Source organism: Schistocerca cancellata, chromosome 9 (assembly GCF_023864275.1).
Source record: "Schistocerca cancellata isolate TAMUIC-IGC-003103 chromosome 9, iqSchCanc2.1, whole genome shotgun sequence".
Lineage (NCBI taxonomy): Eukaryota > Metazoa > Arthropoda > Insecta > Orthoptera > Acrididae > Schistocerca > Schistocerca cancellata.
The window spans coordinates 404,012,366-404,037,587 of record NC_064634.1 but is presented as its reverse complement, the minus strand read 5'-3'; the positions used below and the strand labels follow the sequence as shown (position 1 = coordinate 404,037,587).

General features: G+C 36.8%; 1 protein-coding gene across 3 annotated transcripts in view; it reads left to right on the top strand.

The window, feature by feature from the left end:
* The first annotated feature begins 7,803 nt into the window (after window positions 1–7,803).
* LOC126100734 (protein sex-lethal-like) overlaps window positions 7,804–25,222 on the top strand; it is a 92,012-nt gene continuing 74,593 nt past the window's right edge. The window contains exons 1-2 of one of the 3 annotated variants that reach the window (XM_049911354.1): window positions 7,804–8,169; window positions 8,969–9,176. In XM_049911354.1, the coding sequence (XP_049767311.1) occupies window positions 8,123–8,169; window positions 8,969–9,176 (255 nt within the window). In that variant the 5' untranslated portion in view covers window positions 7,804–8,122. The other 2 variants (XM_049911356.1, XM_049911355.1) reach the window with 2 other exon arrangements.

The window sequence follows — 25,222 nt, the reverse complement described above, 5'->3', positions numbered from 1 at the left end:
GAACTGACATTTACTGTTAAGGCTGTGAAGTTCAGCTGTCCAGGCCCTGTGCTCTCACACTCACATGCACTAGTAAAGGGATACAGAAATTATTGAAAGAGAAAATGTAATTCAATTGTTCATGACCTTTAGACAAGGTTGCAAACTCCACATAGGATAAGAGCCTTGGTGCCTTAATTCATGAGTAGATAATGACAAAAATTAAACAATGGTAAATCCATGTTGCATTATCAACAATATTAGGAAAAGGATACATTGGTACTCACTGTAAAGATGAAACGTTGAGTCGCAGACAGGCACAACAAAAAGACTTACAAAATGAGCTGCCCAGAGATAGTGGTCATGTATGCATGAGAGGTGCTTGTTTGTAAGAATTTATTGGTACTCCTTTTCCTTTCTAAGGAAGAATTTGGCTTAAAGTTCAATTTGTAAGTCTTTTTGTTGTGTCTATCTGCAACTCAACGTGTCGTCTTTATGATGAGTAACAATCTACCAAGGTTGCACAGTAATAATGTGTTTTTGGATCATGGCTAAAATGTGTTTCCTTTCATTCATACAGTCACAATTATTATTTACATTATTGGCATCAATACATGGAAAATTCAATGTGCACATAGCTTTTGGTATGTTTACACCATATAAACAAAAAAGTCTGAGATGATAATTTTTAGATAAAATATCTACTCACCAAGTGATGGCAAGAGAACATTCATATAAGTAGTATTAAAGTTTGCCAGCTTTCTGTGTCAGTGACTTATTCTTCTGGCAGAAAGGTTGGCGAGGAGTCGAGGAAGAAGGGTGAAGGAAAGGGGCTGGGGAGGTTTAGGAAAAGAGGCAGAGTTTAGAAAAGTCACCCAAAACCCCTGGTCAGTCCTAACTTGTACCTACATCTCAAGTTCTTGAGCCTGATAACTAAGTTATTTAGTCTCCTTAAATCTACAGCCATCACCACCAACATACATTGCCCTGTGAATAAGTTCTCCTTTATGATAACTACTAAGTGGCACTAGTGTCCACTAAGAATATACTGAAGAAGAAAAAACAAATGGAATGACAAAACGTGAGCAATCTTTCATACCCCAAAGATCTGACTGCTATTAGTTCCTGGTTTTAGCAAATAATCAATGCCCAGTGCCACTTATTAGATAAAGCAGAAAACTACTGATGGTATAATTACATGAACAGACATGACTGGAATTCCAGTTCCGGAATCATATTTGGCTTAGAAGTAATGTATAATACTAAAAAGTTCATTGTTTAATAAATCTGGCTGGCAGTGCAGAGATTTTTGTTTTTATTATTTTATTCTTTAAACATTCTTCTAAAGACTGAAATCTCTTGTTGGTAATTTGAAAGCAAGTGGCAATTTTTTATGGTTATTTATTTATTATTTTTTGTTCAATACATAGAAATATCAGATTGGATCCTTCAAATTAATCTTTTTTTTTTTATTCTTTCTTTCCTGAGTTTAATGTCAACTCTGATAGATTCCATTACAGTATTTTGGAGATACTGCACACATGTACCAGTGCTTGAAAACACAAAATTGTTTGTTTGCATGTCAACATAAATTGATCAGTTATTTGTTTTGCTAGTACAGTTAACTAGTTGCTAAGGAAAGCTTCCATATAAACAGTGCATTGAACTATTTATAATATGAATAGAGAGAAATTTATTTACGAAAAGGCAAGAGAGGGAAAAAATTTGAAATACTTTTAAAATTGTTTCCGTCCGTAGCTGTTTGGTGAGTAGATTTCTCCACTGTATTAACAAGCAGCATATATATGCTCTCACAGATGGCTGCACATCCTGAGTCAACTTATGATCCCATAATAAGCACGTAAATGAAAGAATGAAATAAATAAATAAATAACACACACACACACACACACACACACACACACACACACACACACACACACAAATAAACATGTCTGTAAATAAAAGCCCTTATTTGGCCGGTTACTAGTTTCACGGACTGGCATGGGTAAATCACATACTTATTTGTCCTTCTCTGGTCCCTTTTAGAAGACAGTGTTGATCTCTCAAACATTAATTAAATTTATTCAAAATTCAAATATGTTTCCAAGTATCAGTGAAATTTGTAAAAAATATTGGCTATTCTTAATTTTCTTTTTAACTGGTTGGGATTCCAAACTGTTTGCTTTAAGTTATATGGGAGCTTGAAGAATATCTTTGCAGCAGAGTACATTTTGAACCATAGATGAGTAAACATAGTGTACATGGACATTATTTTTGTTGCTGGCAATATAATGGCATGACTCACAGTTCACCTGAAAGTTATTTTTATCGTCAGGAAGAAACACTATTGATGAGCAAATTTGAACGTACAAACAAATTATAGAAGATGCTTCTGCACGATGTATGGTTAATCACACAATATTCTTAGCGGTCACTTTATTTACTTCAGGTACACTGTTCCAGACGGTTATACCATCAAAGAATAAGGAGTGAAAATATGCAAAATAAGGTAATATTCTTGTTTTTAGGTCGACACAAAGAATCGATAATTTATTTGTCATGATAATCGGCAACCAGGTACCGCTAACAAGGCCTGCTTGTGCATCCTCTATTTTAACTCTGCAGGCTGAAACAGTATTGAGTTTGGAGCTGAACAGTATTTGCAACTTTCATTCCAGGGTATAACAACGCTCCACTGATGAGTACATGCTCCTACTGGACAATTCAAGCCATTTGAACAGAGTCAGATAGTGGGCCTGCTGAACATTGGATGGGTGTATTGATAGATTGCTACACATGTTCGCCACAATGAATCTGTGGAATTCTGCTGCTTTCAGCTATTGTCTGCAGAACATTTCCAAACATGCAGACCAGGTTCTTGATGTTTGGGTGCTACAGATGCATGTCAAGTTTGATACAATGCACAAGCAGAATTGCCTGAATTAACATCATCCAGGGAAGAAATTCGGGTACATGTTGCACCTGTACTGTCACCAAGGACCACTGGGAACTGTCTGCTTGCAGCACGACTATGATCATGCATGCCTCTGGCCAACCTATCACTAACACCACAACACCGCCAAACGTGGCTACTCTCGTGTCGTGAAAGAGTTGACTAGAGTGTGGCATGATGCTCTATTCTCTTCAGTGATGAGAGAAGGTTCTGTCTCTATGAGAATTATGGACATACATGTTAAGGCATAGATCTACTGAGTGATATATTTCAGGGTGCATTCAACCACTACACACAGGTCCCATACCAGGCTTTATAGGGTAGGGAACCATCAGCTACAACTCGTGGTCAAATCTGGTGTTTCTGCATGGTAAAGTAATTGACTGGTAGGTTATGTGGTTTCTCAGAAGGGCAAAGCACATCTGGTTGCTGTGATGCAACACGCTCCTTGTGGTATACAACTGCCCTCTCCATCCGAACAAATATTGGACATGATGAAGTGGGCACTTGCTTGCTCTCCAAAGCCTATACGAACAACTGTTGAATTGCAACAAATGTACAGGATGCTTGGAACAATCTATCACAGGATGCCATTTGGCATCTTTATGATCACTCGCACGTGAGATACACACCTGAGTTGCTGTCTGATGGGGGGTACAACATGCATTGATGGGATTATATGGACATGCTTTAATGTGACGTGTTTCATTTCAGCTTAATTTGTTATCATACACTCCTACTGATGAACTACATTCCACAATGCTTGTCAATGAAATGACCTTGTCCTTGAGGGTCTTGCATTTTTTTACAGCAGTGTAAGCTGACATACGGCCGGGAGAGTGGTGTGCTGACCACATGTCCCTTCATATCCACATCCAGTGATGCTGTGGGCTAAGGATGAAACGGCGGACAGTCAATACCATTGGGCATTCATGGCCTATTTGGTCAGTATTTTTTGCAGTATAAATATATCCATGTTATCTTAAGCTTTTTTATCTATGAACAAGTAAGTCATTTGTATAAGCTATTGTGCTGCATTATCTGTTGAAATAAATGCACTTCTTTCAAGAGTTTCCAGATTTTTTTTTCTAGGTATTCTAATATTACTTCATCAGCATACACTATTTTAAAAGTTCCTTCTCGCTGCTTCAATAGTGTTTAAGAAGCTACTGAATGATAATGAATCAAGTACAGACCCCTGAAGCACACCATACATCATATTTTTGATTTCAAATCTGCATCCAGTATCTTTTTCATTCATTCACACATCGTATTTTGTAAATCAAATCCCATCATGAAGGATAGCCTTCATGGCAGAAGCAACCGCTGCTGATTACTCCTGTAAAGAATGCTAACAACGAATTACGACAAGCACTAGTTATTCAAATCGATAATTATAGTGTTCACTTTTAGATTACTTTACATACATATGTTACAAGAAAAACAGCTCCTTTGAAAGAAACTACTGCTCGTCCTTCTATACCACTCGGCTGTTGTCAAATACTGCTTTTAGTTGCCAGCATTTTGAAACATAATGGATGCTGAGCTTCTCTTAACAGATTCTGTTAGTCTAGAGACAGCTTTTGTGTAGCTCCCCCTTTTCGGAAGTGGTGAAGCACTTTAATCAGACTACGGTATTTCTCTACAAATTTCATCAATCTACTGTGTACAAGCATTTATCGTATTTTGAGAAACTAGATATTAAAAAGATACTAGTCTTTAGTCATTTGAATCGTCCTTGTCACCTTTCCTGTACATAGGTACTACTACACCTATTTTTTATTTTCGTGTAAGTTCTCCACCAAACAAGCAGTTTGCTATATGCAGTGATAGCTCAGTTATTTTCCCACTAACATGCTTTAGAAGTTGATTTAATATTTCACCATCTCCTTTATTTCATGCATTCCCATTTTGTCACTGTTTCTAGGAACACTGAGTTGGATGATTGTCCAAGTGTTCTAGGATGCTTATGTCTCTTGTGATTCCTTTTACACACTAAATTTTCTTACAGCTTCCATTAAATTGTTGTTTAGTACATTAGCAATATTTGCTCCTTCTGTAGCTGTGGTGTCCTCAGTTTTCTTTAACGTGGAAATATTTTTGTTGCATGCTTTCTCCTTACTGTTACCTTTCAGTGTTAGTTATGCCTCATGCTTTTTTACTTTTAGTTTTTGAAATTTGTTGTAGTTCTGTTCATCAAACTTGCCTTAGCTTCTCTTATTAATTGGCTGTACCTCTTATGACACTGTTAATATTTTCCAGATTCCCTGCTTGTCTGAGATCTTTTAGTTTAGTCCGTAGTTCGATTATTTTTTTTATAATCCATTCCTTATGGTGGCCTTGGTCATTTTGGGGACGTCTAAATGAGAATGGTGCATTATTGTATTAAGAAGTGCATCATATGTCTCACTTGTGTCTTGTGCTTACATAGTTTCGTACCAACTATCTTTCTCAGAGTAATTTAAAAAATTTCCTAATTTGTTGCTTGACATGCCTAACTTTTCTCATAAGAGAAACTCCTTAGGCCAAAATAAGCTTAACTGAGTTTCTTGATTAGTTTATGAGTGTGTTGACTCCACTGCAACTTCATTATGCAGTTAGTACACTATAAAAATTTTCCACAGTGTTCTATCTAGTTTATGGCAATTATTATTTCTGGTGTTTGCTAGTCTTTATTGCTTGTTTTAAACTGCGTAATATAAGTCTTTGTGAAATTAAGATTTCAACTGATTTCTGTGAACCAGTTGCAGGACTATTAAGCTGTCATTTGAGCTGTTTCTGGTAATATTGCACTTGACTTTACATCAGTATGCCTGTGTCATTTATGGTTTTTGAACTGTCCTTTAGTCATTGCGACATAATTTGTGTAGCTTAATAACAAGAGTGGGACCTGGTACCAATCCCTGTGGTACGCAACAAGTTACATATCCCCATTCTGAGGCTAGTTTCATGCCAGAGGTACAGTCTATCAGGATTTCTGTTATGAAATATTTTATCTATGTGCGAGGGATGCCATTAATGGCATAAGATTTTGATTTGTCAAGTAGAATTCTGTGGTCCATGCAATCAAAGGCTTTTGGCATGATCATGGACTATACCAATGAGATAATTTTTCTTGCTTAGCTCTGCTAGTACTTGACTCGCTACATGTTGTACGGCCTTTTCTTTAGAGAATCCAGTATTGAATCATATGCCAGTTTCATAAAAGTTTTTGAAATGGTTTGCTCTAGTTTAGATATGAATGTTAATACAAAATACCTACATCTGTCAGAAAATACGCCCAGAGTCATTGTTTGATTACAAAGATAACTTAAAGTCTGTTCTACCATGTCAGCACAGGATTTACTACTTTTCTCGAAACAAACTCACAGCCTGTTGAACTATCATTTTTTTTGGTGACCTGATGAAATGCATAGCCTACTGAAGTAAATATGTAAGTTAATTTAGTTATTTATGAGTGGGTGCAAAGTTGCTGTCATTGTGAGGAAGTAATCATTCAGTTTGAAGGCCAAAAGTTTGGAAATTGTCACCAATCTGTCACAGCTATTTTCTAGTTTCAGCTTCATTTAGGTAATAATTTTTTTTATCCTCTGAAATAGCCGGAGCTCTCCCTGCCGAACATTCATATCAAGTCAGAATTTGTTTGAAGCCAGAACATGTATTAATACATTAACTAGAGGCATGCGCACACAGAACCATTTGTCATCAAATCTCTCAACTATTTTGTCATTCACCACAAAACTGAAATAATCTGGCCTTCTTCCCTACTCCCCCCCCCCCCCCCTCTTTGTGTAGCTCAGGCCCTGGGTATTCTTGCTCATAAATCTCTTCCCACAATTTCCTCTAAATTCTGTGATTGGTTCTTCTTTAGAATTCTGTGATGTATATGTTATGATCTGTTATGATCTAAACCCACCTAGTCAGCAATATTTATTGTGAGCATGTGACCATCATTATCAGCTAAATCATTGCTTTTACATCAAAATCACTTAATACTGATGTGTCAAAAAAACAAAATGTTAATGAGTGTTGTACTAGGCCTATGTCCTTTAATCTTTGCAAGTAATTTTATCGTGGAAAATAATCCAGTGCTAGACAACTCTAAATATCCTTGACTGTTACTACTCTAGTTACAAAGGCATAACATTCTCAACTAATAGGCCACTATCTCTTTCAACTGTCATTTTTACCTACATCACTGTACCATCACAGGTGGTGTGACAGTACTACAGTAATTTCTGTCTGTTGGGGCACATACCCCCCCAATTGTTCTCCTTCATGTTGGAATCCATAGAATGTGAAATAGGCATGTATGTACATATTTGAACTTGGACCATGAAGACTGTGTATCACTGATTTTCATAACAGAACCATGAGGTGGTCTTCCTAAAATTTGGTTGTTCCGTAACATTATCTGCAAGAACACGGTATATCTGCAATATCTCCTAACACAAAAAGAAAAATGTGGAGATTAGAAAGAAAATCTGTGTAGCTAATACTGAGGCAGTTTACTGCAAATTTTAATAAAAACATATTAACGAAATTAAATACGCCATCGGTCAACGCAATGTAAAGCTATTTCGAAACCCAAATTGAAACATTTTGATGCAAAATACTAAGCATTAGTAAATAGTAACCTAATTCTACAGGGTGTAATGTAGGTGTCTATGGTAAAGAATTTCTAGTATGCTGTTCTATGAAATTATTAAAAAAATGGATAAGAAGTTTAAGAGTCAAACACTATCAAGCACATGACAAATAAATAATTCAGTTAACACGCAAACAGCACAGTACTGCAATCAAGTAGCAACGTAATGAAAAACCAGAAAATAGTAACAAGGAACGAATCGGAACGATATATCAGCCGCTCGAGAACGTCCTGAAAATGGAGTGACATAATGAAGTCTCCTTTAATATGCATATTTAATTGCTGTTTCTATTGTTAAAACACTAAAATCAACAGTATTCTTTTGAAGAAATGTTGGGATAATGTCGAGGCACCGCAATGAAAAACAGAGCTTTTGGTAGCCTCATCGTCGCAAATGTTCACACAGTTGGATATATTCACAGAATTTCCTTCGTCCGCTGCAAAAACTGTTCAAACACGCACCTGATTCATTAATAACAAAATAACAACGGAAAAACAATGCAACGTCGTACTGCAGTGTCGAACTACGTATATTGAAAATGGATGCCTATCCGAGGACACTTCACTACGTTAACCAAGATACGAGGTACGGTAGTTGAAAAGAGCAATATCTGCAAATATATACACCTCTAGAAGCTGTTAAACAACAGTTGTTGGTTACATCGAGGATATCAGTTCGAAAGTTACACGTCCGATACATTCTGCGATAAGAAAATGACAAAATAACTATTTTGATTTGTTTAATGTAGCATTTTCAGTCTCCTTATTTGTAGTGTATTATAAGGTAAGAATTTCCGAAATATCGTTTTTATTATGATGCTGCATCTCTGATAAGCATTGGAGCTGCACTCTTGTGTGATATTTAGCAAAAAATCAGTAAATTTAACTGCACTACGCATTTTATTGTGACAATTATGACACCGGCATCCTATGGCGTGTTTGAATGTTTTGACGATTGCTGATTTTCTGCTATTAGAATGCTTCAGAAATTACGTAAATTGATAATGATGGGTAATCGGTTATACGGAGTTTTGGAGTAAGCTTGCAAATATTGTTGCAAATTTTATAATTGCTACAATGTAGGCTATTCCAAACTCCAAGCATTTCTCATGATTCGAAAACACGTTTTAATTTTTTTTATCAGTGTCCTAATAGGATCACTCAAGACTTCATCCGGGAATGTAGTTATCAGTAGCCTCAAAGCTTTAAAGTTTTCTTGTTGAGTTAGAGTAGCAGTATATTGGATATACTAATAGGTATCTCACTTACGCTCTTTATTTTCTTTAGGGAAGACATGGAAACGTGCTTTATTTATTATTTTTTTGTGTCACTTATGCCACATAGAGACATCAGTTTGTTTTTATTTTTTTTTATCACTCTCATAGTTGGACGGACCAAGGCTCCTCCAAAACTTCATCCAGAAACGGTCAACTCAACATCAAATCAATGGCTGATCAACAAGGAAAGAGAGATGATTCGAAAACAAACCTTATCATCAATTACTTACCACAGACTCTGACAGAAAAAGAGCTGTACAACATGTTTGTAACAATCGGCCCAGTTGAGAGCTGTCGAGTAATGAAGCATTACAAGGTATGATTGATTTTATACAAGTATTTTTCTGTAAGCCTTTCAGTTTCCTACATGATAGAGGCAATATCTGGCTTTTCATGAATGAGAATTAATAAGTAAAACATATTGAAAAGAGTAGAATCATTATATAAACTTCTTTGGTAGTTTAAGCATTTGTCTGCTGTTGTGTCTGGCCATACTTCAGAGTCTGTTTGGATAAGTGTACATGACTGAAATGCACAGTCTTGCCACATTAAGAGCGCCCCATGAATTTGACATCTTTCTTCATCAAATGCAATAGTGGAAAACAAAGAATAAAACACATCTAAAAGACATTTAGAAATATCGTACTTTCGTGGAGTAATGATAGCAGTAAAAAGCATTCGGAGCAACAAACTTAGGTTGGAGTAGGGCTTGCATCATTATTTTGGTGTAATAAAAAACTGAAGACCTTCACGGCAACGTCATTGAGCATTCAGGCAAATATTTGAATTTCACTGATGTTGTATTGTGATTCTCCAGGAGACTGACTGGTTATGCCGAAAACATGTCCAACATGTTGGATGTGGGTATCAGATGCATGCTTTTGGTTCAAGGAGAGTAACCCAAGTTGTTCTGCTTCCATACATGGTGTACAGATTTGCTCCTGCACTTGTGCATCAAATGTGCAAGCAGATGAACAAGAACATAAATTACAACCAGTATTTTAGCCATTATCAGCTACGATTGCCAAGAACCATTTGATGGAGAAGGGGCAGCTATGAGTTGAGTATTCTGCCCCATAGGCTCACATCTCACCATGAAGTATACCTCTGATCATGTACTAAAAGATGCAGCTGGTGGGATAAATGGTCCAAGTTATGTTGATTTATAAGGACAGAATTTGCTTTGGTTAGTGTGAAGACAATCAGTTGACAAAGTCGCTGTTAGAGCAACAGTTTAGGACTCTGGGCACAAGTAAACAGAAAATAATGGGCAATGAAACTTATCAACTCAATTTTGCTTTCCTTTCATTGGTTCAGTCAACTCGGAGCTAGCTTGTCATCTTCCATCATAACCAGAACACTGGGCTAAGCTCGGATCAGTTTGTCATTGTTACCTAGATTTCACATTCACATTCGTTTGCCACCAACACAGAACCAAATTTTCACCCATATACCTAACCTGTACCTTGGGCTGTTCTACAGATGAGTCTGCGACTTGAACAGTCTATATTTCAATATTCACATTTGTTCACTTTGCCAACTCACAGCCATTACCTTCCAGCCTAATTTAGAATTTGAGGCTACACGACATATGTCTGTCACTACAATATAGATTCTGCCTTTGAGATGGAATCATTAATTTTATTTCAACACAGACAGTGCAAAAGTGCTGTACATGTCAGTTAAAGAAACACATGTATTTGGCAGAAGCAGAAAGAAGAAAGGGCCATCTACATAATGCGAGTAATTACAATCATATTGCAACCTGAATCAAGATTGGTGCAATATTTCAGACAAAAACATTAACACATCTCAACATAAATATGTACAGTATCAGTAACAGAAACGTCAGTATTAGTCAAAAATGGAATGTGAAGGAAAGGCTATCCACAAAATACAATTAATTTGTGTGTTAGCAAATGAAGACTGACAGTTACATTACTCAGCAGCTACCATGGTGTGCCTCCAACTTAATACAGAGATACATTGACAACCTCTGCAATAAGTGCAATGTGTGGACTGCGCTTTGTAAAGTTTATCCCATTGCAGCACCAACGTAAGATGTTATGGTGCTAGGAGCTGTAGCCGATGATGTCCATACAGTGGTGATACCAGTTGTGGAACATTAAAGGGTACAGCATGCATCCAGTACTTCGTCCAGCTCCTTGTTGCCTTTCTTCTAGTGTGGGGGCTATGTATTCTAACATAAAATCGTGTCTGTGCACAACACTACTCACATTACCAAAATGCAATCCAAAATCCAGCTGTCCTGGTTACGAAAAGCCATCTTGCCAGAAATAGTGAAGAATGTGACACAACACGTCAAATTTGACTGGTGATACAATTAATGGATTAGATCACGCTTCGCCAACTTGCAACCAGGTTCTCACCTTACAACCTAACTGGGACCTCAGGCTGCATGACGTGTCTGTCTTTCTGTCACCACAATCTGTATTCCAAAAACCAATACAGAAGCCAAAGAATTGTCAGTGTGACTTTCTCATACTGTTTGCATACACTTGCCCCAAACAAACTCACCGGAACATATTTATTTATTTAAGCCGTAACCTTGTTTTTGCCATCACACTAGATCAACTAAACTGGCCTTCCTGTACATATGGATACCAGAATACCTGATGTGCTGGATTTGTAGGTCTAATGAGTTTGTGTGAGATATATTATATTTTTTATTTAAGTCTACTTTATTTTTAAACCACATTTCCTTTTATAAAATATGACACAGAACTGTAAAGAATACCACCATTTCAATTACAGTACAATATGTTGAGCATGATAATTCGTCCTGCAGCCAATGGATGTAGCAGTATTAAAGAGTGTGAAATCTACTTGGGACCAAAAGTTAACTCGTCACCAGAGACATCATCAAGGGGTAAAAATTAGCAAACGTGACTTTTCCAATTTCCTCACTGCTGTATGGAATGAAACACCACCTGAATAGTTGAAAAGTGGTTTTCAAAAAGCAGGAATATTCCCTTACAGTAGAGAAGTAATTGATAAAATGATAATGCAGCCATAGACTGTTTGGAAGCTATGTTTCTAACAGAAAGTACTCAGATTTTTGGGAAGCTTCCAGCTGAACAACCTCCAGAATTTTATAGGCTTACATCTACTGAGCCCTGCAGTTCTCCCAGTATCGGAGTTCTTTCTCAACCATTCCCGAGCTAACCAATGTTTCATTATGTTCTGGAACTTCTGATTTGTCATTTGAAAGCTTATTATTGGAAACAGTCCGACAGTGTAGTCCCACTGGTAAAACAAAGAAGAAAAGGATTGCACCAGGAGCTGAAATTATCACTTCTCAAGATGCCATTTATAAAGAAAAAGATTTTAAAGGAAACAAGAATAATAAGGAGAAAGCAAAACAAAAATGCATTATCGGCATAAAAAAGGGCTTGGTAATGAAAAGTAAATCTTCCAAACAAAGTGCTGTTACTTGATCCGAAATGGCATCTCAGAATGTTGTAGAAAAAAAAATCCCTGATTGCTCATATGGGTAACAAGAAAAAAAGACGAAGTTGAATCAACAAGTGAAAAAAGTGAAACTGAAGGAGGCCTATCTTTAATAAGTAGTGATGAAGAAAATGGGACCATAATAACACTGGACGATCTCAGGAAAGAAATGATAAACTGTGAAGAAGAAGAAGAGGCAAACTGTTTTGAAGCCAAAGATAAAATTACAGATGGAAACTGTTCTGGTAGCTTTTGCAACAAAATGTAAGGAAGTTCATTGTATTAGCCAAGTTACCAAAATTAGTGATTTAGGAGATCCAGAAGTGATTTTCCTCAGATGCAAAAATAAGACAAAGCATGGCACCACATTCTACTGGCCTGATAGAAGAGATGAGGTGGAAGTTCCATCCTCTGATGTCATTTCAGTGCTGCCAGAGCCTACTTTGGGTCACAAGGGGGACCTGACATTTGGTTTTACATTTGATTCATACAACATTCAGTGACTAAATAATAGTTAGGGCCTAAGTGTGAATATAATAAGTTCAATTAGGGCAGTTTAGCATTAAACACAAATTGCCAACAACTTTAGTTCAATTACCATGAAAAATAATAGAAACTGAACTTATAAAGTGAATTTTTCTTTTCTCTTGAGACTAGATATTTTATTATTTTTGTTAAATTGCCTACTAAAGAAAAAAATATTACTTTTGTAGAATTTAAACCAATAAATAACTGGTCTAAAACAAAAATAAATCATCTATGATGCATTCTGTGTCAGTGTTTTATGGTTTAGGCTAACACCTATTTTTTAGTTTAGCTAACATTTTCTGTGTATCTCATAATATAAAAAGAGGTGTGTGCAAAAAAGTTCATATCTTGAGTAAAATTTAAGATATTTTAATAATTTAAAAACCCTCAAGTTCAGTAAAAATTGGGTAATCAGGTCACTTACCCCAAGTCTCTTTCACAATGCTCTGTATGGGTACAACAATGCGGGGTTACACTTGCCCCGTACCATGGGGCAAGTGTAACCTCACAACACAAAATTTTGAAAACAGTTATTTGACCATATATTTTTTTTTCAAAAACAAAATGTGTATTGTTTAAAAGTCAATAAGTCAAACTTTAAGCATGAGAAATTTCAAAATCATATCTTCAATAACAAGTTGGCAATTTGGTGTCAAAGTTGAACTATGCCAGAACGTGGTTACACTTATCCCACTTCACCCTAACACTAAATCACAGTAAGACTCAATTTTTACAGTTTCTAACACACAATTCAACAAAAGCTGAATTTAATTTCACAGAATGGGCATATGATTAGCAAAACCAAACAGTTAAAATTTCTGAAAGCCCACATTCAGGATCTTGTTCAAAGACTTAATGCTGCCATTTTTTCTATTTGAACGGTATCTGAAGTGACTGATTGTTCAACATGAAAATTAGTCTACTTTGCATATTTTCATTTGCTTATGTCATATGGAATTTTGTTTTAGGGTAACTCTTACCATTTTAAAGGATATTTTTGTCTCGGAAACGGGCGGTTCTGTCAATAAGTGCGGCAAGTTGATGAACCTCTTGTTGACCCCTGTTCACGAGTCTGTGTATTTTGACATTGGCCTCTCAGTACATATATTCCTTACTGTCATTTCTTGTTAACAATATTAGCTTATTCCCAAGAATAAGCAGCTTTCACTCAGTTGGTACCTGGCAGAAATCAAACCTGCATTTGGATCGGACTTCGTTAACTCTCGTGCAGAAAGTGTGCAGTATACTGCTGCATCCATTTTCAAAAAGCTACTGCTCGAATTCAAAAATCTTAGCAGCAATCCACACGCTTTCAAATCGAAACTGAAGCGTTTCCTCATGGGTCACTCCTTCTTACGCTGATTCTTGTTGTATTGTTGATTGCTTTTATTTATGGATTGACTTTTTTCGAGTTCATAAACATTTTATTTTCATCTGTTGTTATTTTTATGTTGTAATTTCACATACTGACTTATTCAATAACCTTGGAGTTTTGCTCCTCAATTTGATCCTATGGAACTTGAGTGTAAATAAAATAATAAATGCAATTCAGTTGCTCCAGTCCTGGATGATACTTAGTCACAAAGGGGGTCTCATTTGTGCTTGGTCTGGATGAATGTGGATAGGTTGTCTTTATCCAACCCCACTCATCTATCCTTCCCCCTTCCTCAACCATGTCTCTTGTGTACCCTCTTGCACACCCTAGCCGAGATCTCTACTCACGGTGTTCAAGCCTCAGTGCCTGGAAACGACAGTGGTTACTTTTGTGCAAGTTGCTAATTTGGGGGTGGGGGGTTTTGGAGGGGGGGGGTCGTGTGTTCAGTGCTGAGGATGGGCTCTGACAGAATGCATTATACAAGTCTTAGACAAAATAAGGGTTATATCTGCAATGTTTCTGGCTCTGTCTGAAGCATTGACCACCATCGCACATAAGATACTGACACAAAAATTAGAAATCTATGGTTTTTGAGGGCAAGTAGGAGAGTGAATAGATGAGATTAGATTCAGTTTTCGTTACATATACCCAAAAATGAGATGATTCTCGTGGGTGTGGGACATGCCAGTAATTATAACATAAAAAATAGAACATTTGAATATAATATTCACTTCTGTAATTATTTGTCAGGAGATTGTCAGGATATGTTACATTACAGTAAACGGGAACTGCTAATATTTACAGAATTAACGCACTGTCAGGATGAAACATAGTTAAGCATTTTAATAAATTTATCATACTCAGAATACCTAATCTTGACTGTTGTGACCAATTGTTGTCAAAAGTGAAATGTAACACAGATTTTACTTAAGCTGGTCTAACAGTCCCTGTTAAGATACTCATCCATATAGTAGAAGGAGTTGCCTACCAAAAAATGTTTCTGCTTTTCAGTTTTTTAATAGTTGCTGGTAATTTATTGAAAATGCGTGTTCCTGAATATTGAACCCCATTTTGTACTTAGATAAGTGATTTTAGGTCTTTATGTACATCGTTCTTATTCCTAGTTTTGATACTATTTATTTAGTTACTGTCTGGAAATAGACAGAATAAATATACTGAGAAGCAATGCCTAGAATACTCAGTTCCTTGAACAGGTTTCTACATGATGTTCTTGAATTTATACCACAAATGAGTCTTAGTACATGCTTTTGCGCTATAAAAACTTTTGGTCAGTTTGATGAGTTACCACAAAATATGATCCCATATGACATAATAGAATGAAAGTAAGGAAAGTATGCAAGATTTTGTTATGTTTATAAAGTAAGGGAAGTATGCAAGATTTTGTTATATTTATATCTCCTTCATCTGACATCATTTGCAATGATACCTATGGATCAGGAAACATAATGTCTCAATAGGGAACTCATACCAGCCAGAAACAAAAGCCGTAAAAATGGAGTGCCGCAGGGATCGATAATGGGGCCATTGCTGTTTAAACTATTGTGAATGATATAGGTGTTTGAAAGAAAGAGAAGACAATATTCTATGCAGATGACATGACAATACCGAACATTGATCAAAATGTGGAGCAGCTTGGTGGAAGAACTTATATTTCTGCAAACATCTCAGCTCAGTGGCTCGTGGAAAATGAACTGTATGCAGGATTCAGAAACAAGGAGAAGTCTATGCATATGGACGTAGATGTGGATGATACAAAGTTGGAAGAAGTAGAATCCACTAGATTCTTAGGTATTATTGCGCGCAGTGAGCTGAAATGCAAACAGCATATTAATTCTGTCATATTCATAATGAAGCAGCCGTCATAATATGCAGATGAAAAGCTTCTGTGTATGGTATAGCATGGACACTTTGAACTGTATGTGCAGTATGGAATAGTGGTGTGGGAAATCTTGAAAATATCCAGGAAATAAAAAGTGTGTTCACATTATGAAGAAAAGCAATTAGGATCATTTTAAGGAGGACTTCTGAAATGTGCAGAAGCAGCTTAAAAAGCTAGGCGTTTTAGCTTTTACATCTTTGCACACATATAAAACAGTAATATACGTGATGAGATATTTCAGAGTTATTATAAATGTTAGTGCACATACCTAAAACACATGGAGTAAAAACAATATGTGAAGCATACCTCCTTTGAATGACAATGCTTGAAAGAGTATGGCAGTACTCTGGTATTAAGCTACCAAGAAGTCTACCAAAACATCTGCTTTATAGTATATGTGACACTTAACTATTCAAAGAAACCCAAATACTGTCTGATGGAAAAGGAATTTTACAGTGTTAAAAAGTATCTACTAAATTAAAATTGTGTATGTTGTTGTTTGCTATCAGTAATGTTGGAGAGCGTAATCAAAATTGTAGCTACTGAGAAGTAAATGATAATGAATGCTTTCGGTTTTTGATATGTCCTATATTACATGTACATCTATTGTACACAGCATAATCATTTAGGATCAATTCCATTTGAGCCACTCTGTCAAGTTTTAACTGTCTACCATTTTCTGACTGAATGCCCATTTTTCAACCGTTTACATTTCTGCTTGCATTTTCCATCTGAGTTATCATCTGTTTTAGCAAACTATGCACGGGCTGTCAACTGTTTTTTACTTTTTATCATAGCAATATGGTGAAGGCCATTTAAATTTTAGTTCTGGACCTCTGTTTCTCTTTGGTGTATTTTCTCCGTGTTCCTGTTTTTAGCTGTCTACTCTTATGTTGATTGGGATTGACGTGTAGTCATTTTTTAACTCCTCTCTGTCTTCGTGTTCTAGTTTTGACATGGGCTTGTAGAATGCTAGTTGTTTTTGCACCCTAAAACAAAACAAAACAAAACAAAACAAATAACCACTCTTGCAAAAGTAACTCTCACGCCCAAGTCCACAGTCTCTGGCCGCTGAGATCAGACTGTGAGCAGCAGTGCATGATGGGGGAAGCAGTTGGGTGGTGGCTTACTGGTTGTCATGCTCACATAGAATGCAACACAGTGATTGCGGCTTAGATTGTAGATCACATGACTGATTTCACAGGTAGCCTGCCTTTGATGGGACAGGTGCTGCTTGTGACTGGACTGGGGTAGGTGGTGTGGGAGGATGTATGGGACAGGTCTTGCATCAAGGTCTATTGTGGGATATGAACCATGAGGCAAGGGGTTGGAAGCAGGTGTTATGTGGGGATCGACAAGGATACTGTGTAGGTTCGGTGGCCGGTGGAATACCGCTGTGGGATGGGTGGCAATAATGGTAAGTATGACAGTTCTCATTTCAGGGCGTGACGATGGGTGCTTGAAACCCTGACGGAGAATGTGATTCAGTTGCTAGAGTCCTGGGTGGTACTGAGTCACAGTGGGAATGCCACCCGTCCACCTTCTATCTGGTCAGGTCTTTGGAAGCAAGTTTTTGCTAACTTAAGTTTCTATAGATAGGTTTTATAGTGTATACTACTGACATTGTTAGGGGTGGTCATGTCTATGTTCATCACCAGTTACACTAGCTGTCATATTTACACCTTGAGTGTGAGCCCTTTGGGGAGTGGGAATGATAGGAATTGTCATCCATAGCAATCTTGTGAAAGAAGGTAACACACACAGTATTTCATATTTCTTCTAAATTGTTAGTAGCCAATTTTTCCACATTGTTTGTCCATAATATGTTTGAGCAGACCTACTTTAGAATCCGTTAGGCTGCCATCCCTTGATGTTTGCTTAGCGTCAGGAAGTTTTCTGCCCCCTTCAGGTCCTAAAGGACTTCCCTTTGTCTTGAACATAAATTCTTTTGGACATGGCCAACACATTAAAGTTTTACGATGTGCTGTCCTCGGTATGGCGTATGTTGTAGCACATGTTGAAAAGTCTTGCTGTCACCCAAATACTTGGCATTCTGTACACTGAGCTTCGCCTGTGAAAGATTGGACATGTTGCCTGCACCAGTAACTTCCATTCCTCCACAGTATCCACCAAAATTTCTCTTGCATCTGGTGCTCCTTTCTCTGTGTTTGTATATAGTACTTGGACAAGCATTTGAAATCCATAACTTTCCCAAAAGTCTCCTTCAAATCACTATGACTAAAGCTTAAACAGAATGCTGAATTGATGTTCAGCTGTTACCTACACTCACTCAGCACAAGGGTGAGCAGCTTGAAAAGCAGTGGTCAAAGAATGATTGGAATAAAGACAAATAATGTCTTTGCTGCTGGGTTAAACACAGCTAAATAAATGACAAACTGATTAAACAGTGTTCTCTCTTTCCAATCAGTATGCAACAGACGTATAAAAACCATACCCATTCTTGTCCAGGAAGAAAAGGGTTATGACTGAACACAACAACAAAAATTATTTCAACAGTTTTTCGTTTCCTGGTTCCTTTAAGGCAAATGAATGTTTTTGAAAAACATAACTAATCCATTGACCATATCAACAGTTGTTTCTGTTGCGTCATCCCTGTCAAGTGGTCTAGGGCTCCCCATTCAACAATCTTGGATTTTGCTGAAATTTTGTATGTAGAGTACAACATGTCTCAAATGAACTGTGGCTAAGTTTTAGATTCTCCAGTGGATTATGTGTTGAGATACAGCCATTTGTTTGACCCCATACGCTGACCATGTACAGGCCAACGCTAAGATTTCACCAAACAATGGAAAATCCAGGATGGAATGTAACAGTATAATGAAAAGGAAAGTAGCTACTCACCATATAGCGGAGATGCTGAGTTGCGTATAGACATAACAAAAAGACTGGCACAATATAAGCTTTTGGCCAACAAGGCCTTTGTCGAAAATAAATGATAATAATGTGTGAGTTGCATTTGTGTGTGTGTGTGTGTGTGTGTGTGTGTGTGTGTGTGTGTGTGTGTAGGGAGGTATCTGTTTTCAACAAAAGCCTTAGCAGCCTAAAGCTTATATTGTGACAGTCCTTTTGTCGTGCCGATCTGCGACTCGGCCTCTCCGCTATATGGTGAGTAGCAGCTTACCTTTTCATTACTTTGTAAGATTTCACCAACTTTGAGACCTAATACCTCTCTTAGTATTTGTTTTAAAACATGAAACTTAGCTAGCTTTTACAATTTTTCCACTGTGTTTAATGGCAATAGTTATTTCTGTATGCACCATAAGTAGATAATTATATTATAGTTGGCCTAAAAAATTAACACTCTGAAAAGATTAAAAGTTCAAAGTTTTATATAGCTCCACAAATAATTAAGTAATAGATGCCATATGTGATGCATAGTACGTCTACAAATTGTTCTTTTGAAATTTATTTAAGTTGCGAACTCTTTCTGTGACTTTACAAATTTTGTGTTAAGTTGACAATTTTTGCAAAAACATTAAATTAGGGTATTTTCAGTCCCACGTTGCACACAAAAGTCTTGTTTAGTAACATTTTAAAACCACTCTCATGAGAAAGAGCATGTTTTGAACATCCTAGAAAAGTGGATTTGACTGACTAACATTGGCATACAGTTCCCTAAGAAAAGGGTCAAAATAAGGATTTTTATTTTAATATTCAAATTCTATTTTCCTTTTTTTCCCAAACTTCTTTTAATGCCTTTTTTATTCAGAAATTATCAGTATTCTGTTGCACTGGTCCATGGTGACTCTGTCACTACCAGTTCAAGAACCTGAACTGGCAACTCCACTCCCCGTAGGGTCACGCACAGCAGCTGTGGAATACAAGGGTGGGTTTCTTAGTCTAGACTCCCAAGCCTGTAATTTGGTTTCTTAGCTGAGGTTCCGAAGCCTCCAATGGGTGTCTGCCTGGTTGTCAAGCTAATGATTGAGCATGCCAATGATGGAGCATCTTATCATAGGTTCTCAAGCCTAAACTAGATGTCTTATATGGTTCTGAAACTGATGTTCACAGTTTGATTTTAATTGATAGTAATCTGTCTCCACATTCTGTTACATTTACAAGCCACTTCCTTCAGCACAGTTTCTGGAAAATGATATTATAGGCAAGATGATGTAACTGAAGGTGCAGGGACCATGCAAATCAGGTGTTGCTCCAGAATCCAACATATCACTTGCCTTTGTGGCCAATAAAATGAATGAGCAGGACCTGATGATGGATGCATAAATTTTATCAGCGCATCAGTTTTCTTCAACTGAAACTTCAACAACATTTCCAATGCATCAGTTGTTTTCATAAATACAGGCAATGTATCAACCAGGGGACAGCTCAGGCAATTTCAAATATGCAATAGTGTTGTCAGAAATTTCCAGCAACAAAATATATCGTGTCATTGGGAACTTGGCGGACACAAATTGCGTTTGAGTCAACTGGTACAAATTGGTGATGCTATCTAATACCAGATATTGTGCAGCTTTCTTGCCATGTTTGTTCATGAAACTTCCTGCTTTCTTCAGTTTCAGCTTTTGTGACAAAAAATACATTTAATTCTATGTATATTTTGATTACAAAAATCAAAGAGATCCTTTGGTGTCAATATTTGTCAGGTGAAGGTCTTAGGAGGCTTGCCTGTGCATCAACTGTTTAGTCATGCCACCAACTCCATCATAGGGAAATTTCCCATGGCTTCTAACGTTTGTTCAATTCACCAAACATTCGAAAAATGCGTATTGACACTGTATTGTGTTGCACTTCATTGAAAATTATGCAGCAGTTAAATCTTGCAAGGAGCCCATGTTATCGACATAATAGGCAACAATTGGATGTACTGTTGCGTGTGAATTATCCTAATGAAAGTCCTTGGCAGCATCCTGGGCTGCAAATGAGTAGTTTTCGGCAACGTCCATCAGAACTATCCTGTTGCTTTCAAGTCAGTCTTCAATGACTTCAAGTATTCCATTTGATGTTTTACAGTGAAATGATGACCTGTCAGCTTCCAAATCCTGCTTGAGAGTTTTTCAATAAATTTCTCCACTTTTCAGACATTATTTTCTACTGTTTCACAGTCGCTGTGAACCCACTGTTTGAATTATTTGATTCCTCTGCATCCCTGTCCTGGAATATTTCTTCTAAGTAATGTTTAACTGCATCATCACCAGGGCAGTTTTGACAATGATGCAACATACAGTCCTTGGCCCTAAGATCACAAACTGCCTTTTCTATTAGCATTTTCTGATGTGTGGCCTGCTTCTGGACATGTGGCATTGCTGAGCTAAATAGTGTCTGAAAAGCAGTGATGTGGTCGTGGATGTGTAAGCTGTTGGCAAGCTTGGCACCTCTAATGGCTACTGCCAAAGATTTAGTGGAATGGTTCCCAACCTTTTTTAGACCATTACTTCTGAATGCAATCAGATATCAGCTAGTACCCTGCACTTCCCCTCCCCCACATTATTATCAACTTTAGCACCTAAATAAACTTTAGGATGAAACATTTTTTTTGGAACACTTTTATTTTTAAAATGATGATAGATGAATGATATTTAATGTGTGTGTGTGTGTGTGTGTGTGTGTGTGAGTGTGTGTGTGTGTGTGTGTGTGTGTGTGTGTGTGTGTGTGTGTGTGTGTGTGTTTGGATGAATGATGAAAGCCAAACCAAGTGGACAGCCAGCAAACACACTTCCACAAGTGACAATTACAATAACTTTTTAGCTGAATTCTTGGGTATATTCAATGAATGCTTCCCCTTTTGTAACAGTGAGGACCAGGTCCCATAAAAGTAGATCATGGGTAACAAAAGGAATTAGAGTGTCTGGTGCTACTAAGAGGAAACTGCATATGGAGGCAAAAGTAAATCGAAGCCCTGAATTTCTTAAGTATGTAAGCACATACAAAAAAAATTTGACAAACTAGTTAAACTAACAAAATGTACTGCGAATAATAACTTCATTTCAAATGCAAAAAACAAATCAAAAGCTGTTTAGTTTGTTATAAGAAGCGAAGTTGGCAGTGAGGCAGAGAGAAAATGCCCTTCTAAAATAGTGATAAATGGTAGAGCTGTTACAGAACCCAGTGCCATTTGTGAATCAGTCAATGACCTTTTCATAAACTGTAACAAATTTACTGACTGTTCACCACCAAAAACAAAGCCCAATACGACAGACAGTAATTGGCCATGTTTTAAGTTTTCTCGTGTTTTCATCGCAGATGTCATCAAAATCATAATGTCCCTCTAAAATTCAAAATCTGTGGGGTGGGATGAGGTTTCCACTGAAATAATAAAAATAGTCCGTCACAGTATTGCATATCCACTCTCTTTCATAATCAACCAATCTTTTGATGTGGGATGTTTTCCAGATCGATTAAAATATGCAGAAGTTCAGCCAGTACATAAAAAAGGCAAACAAGATGAATTGGGCAACTATAGGCCAATCTCACTGTTACCAATTTTCTCAGAAATATTTGAAAGAGCAGCATGTGATCAGATCGAAAATCACAATTCATCTAACAGCATTATATTATGCAATCAATATGGTTTCAGAAAAGGCCGCAGCACAGTCCATGCAATAAATGAATTAGTCACAAAAGTCAGCAGATGTCTTGATGGTAGAATGTGTGTGTCAGGCATCTTTTGTGACCTGTCCAAAACCTTTGACACAGTTAATCATGACCTGCTTCTCCAAAAATTGGCACACTATGGTTTTCAAGGCAAATCCCTTAGCTGGATGTCATCATATTTGGTAAACAGAAAACAAAGAGTACTTATTAACATCAATGGCAAGAAATTTCTCTCTGGCTGGAAGCACACTGAATTAGGTGTCGCACAAAGTTCAATATTAGGGCCACTACTTTTTCTGTATTGTATTAATGATATGCCATGCCAGGTCCAGTCTGATACTATCCTCTATGCAGATGACTCAACAGCTGTAGTCTGTTGCAAAAATGAGGTAGGCCTAATTCCTCATATTGAACAAACACTTGGGGAAGTGGAGGCATGGATCAAAAACAATAACTTGACATTAAATTTTACAAAATCATAAAGTGTTCATTTCACCACAAAACAATCTGCACAGTCTGTAAGTGAAATAAGGTATGTGGACAAAAGAATTAGAGACTGCAGACTGTGTCAAATTCCTTGGCGTATTAGTCAATAAAAACCTGTTATGGAAGCACCATGTGGACAACATACTGGGTAAACTGAATAGCCTTGTGTATATTATAAATATCTTGTATAGTATTAGTGATTTAGCTGTAAGAAAAACTATATATAATGCATATTTTGTTTCAGTCATTAGGTATCGTATAATTTTCTGGTGGTCTGAAAAACAAATTTACTTACAGCTTTTAGACTTAAAAAGGGAATCATCTGAGCAATGGTGGGAGCAAAACCAAAGCAACATTATAAACCTTTAGTTGTAAAACTAGATCTAATGAGCATTCCAAGCATATAAAAATCTATGAAACTCTCACTTTCACGAAAAGAAACCCACAATTTTTTGAGGGTAACTGCTTCTTGCATCAATATGATACTAGATGTAGAAAGAGCTACATGTTACCCACCCACCGATTAAAATCATATGAAAAAACCCCGTACTATATGGGTATGAAATTTGTAAATAAAATATGTAAAGGTATGGATGGCCCAAATGTAAAAGGTACCAAAAGAGACCTGGAAAAATGTCTGAAAGATAAATGTTACTATAGTGTAGAAGATTTCTTGAATGGCAACAATGCACTATAATTGTAATTAAAATACCTCTTTAAAGATGTTACACCATAAGTATTATTAGTTTATTGTCTGTTTTTAGTATTATTATATATAGTGTAAAACTGAAAAGTCACTTATGTCACAATCTTTGATTGTATAAGGCATGTTATGGAAATGGAAATGGGATTTGTGGTGCATTGCAAGTACTACCCACAACTCCTCCACAGATAAGGAAGCTAACTACCCAAAATGGAGGTAGACACTTGTTACAAAACATACTTCATCTGCTTTAATCCTCTCCATTGTGGTACTTGACTGATTTGCACACTGCACCCCATTTAAAATTAATCAAGTTAAAATATGCACACTATACTTACGGTTCGTAAACCAGTTCATTGCTGCATTCCTTACATCTGAACTGGCAGAAATTGGAAGACTTCAGGCTGTTAATGCTTTGTGTCTAACCACAGACACTAATAGTAATAATAATTTTAGAAATCAAAAAAGTCTTCCAAAATAACAATGTAAGAAACTTTTATAAAATATTCAAAACAAAGCTAACCGGTTACCAACATCAAAGTCTTTGCTTCAAAAATGAAAATGACAGTTTGGCTCTTAAAATCAGGAAAATTGCTAATTATTTTGAAAAACTATTCAGCTGTGCAGAACTGGAGAATAGTTTCCAACTACAGCAAACTAATAACACCAACCCTGGCACTAAAGAACTTGACAAAACCAAAATAACTAAACAAATTAAGACTTAAAAACAATAAAGCATCCGGAGAAGATGGTATAATTGCAGAACTACTAAAATCAGCTGGCCTGAACACTATAAAAGAGATTGCTCAGCTAATAGCACATACCTGGCAAACTGAGAAAATACCTAAGGACTGTAAAACGGCCCTAATTCATCCAGTGCATAAAAAAAGGAACTAGAACCAATGTTAATAATTACAAAGAAATCTCTCTTCTCCCGGTCACATACACAATTCTTTCTCAACGTTTATTTGATTGAGCCCGAGAACAGTTAGAACGTAAAATTGGTGAATACCGAGCAGGCTTTAGACCAAACAAATCTTGTTCGCAACAAATTCTTAATTTAAAACTGGCACCAAAGGATTTTTAGTAACAATATTGTATGTACATTTGTGGAGTTTTTAAAAGGACTATGACTCAGTTGATTGTGAATCTCTTTTCCAAATTTTAGAGGAACAAGGGCTAGACAGTAAAACTCTAGCACGATTAAGGAAATGATAACTGACACTAGTTCTAAAGTTAAATTCATGAGAGAAATTTCTCATTTGATATCAAAGACTGGTGTTAGATAGGGAGATAGACTCTCTCCATTACTGTTTAACTGTGTTT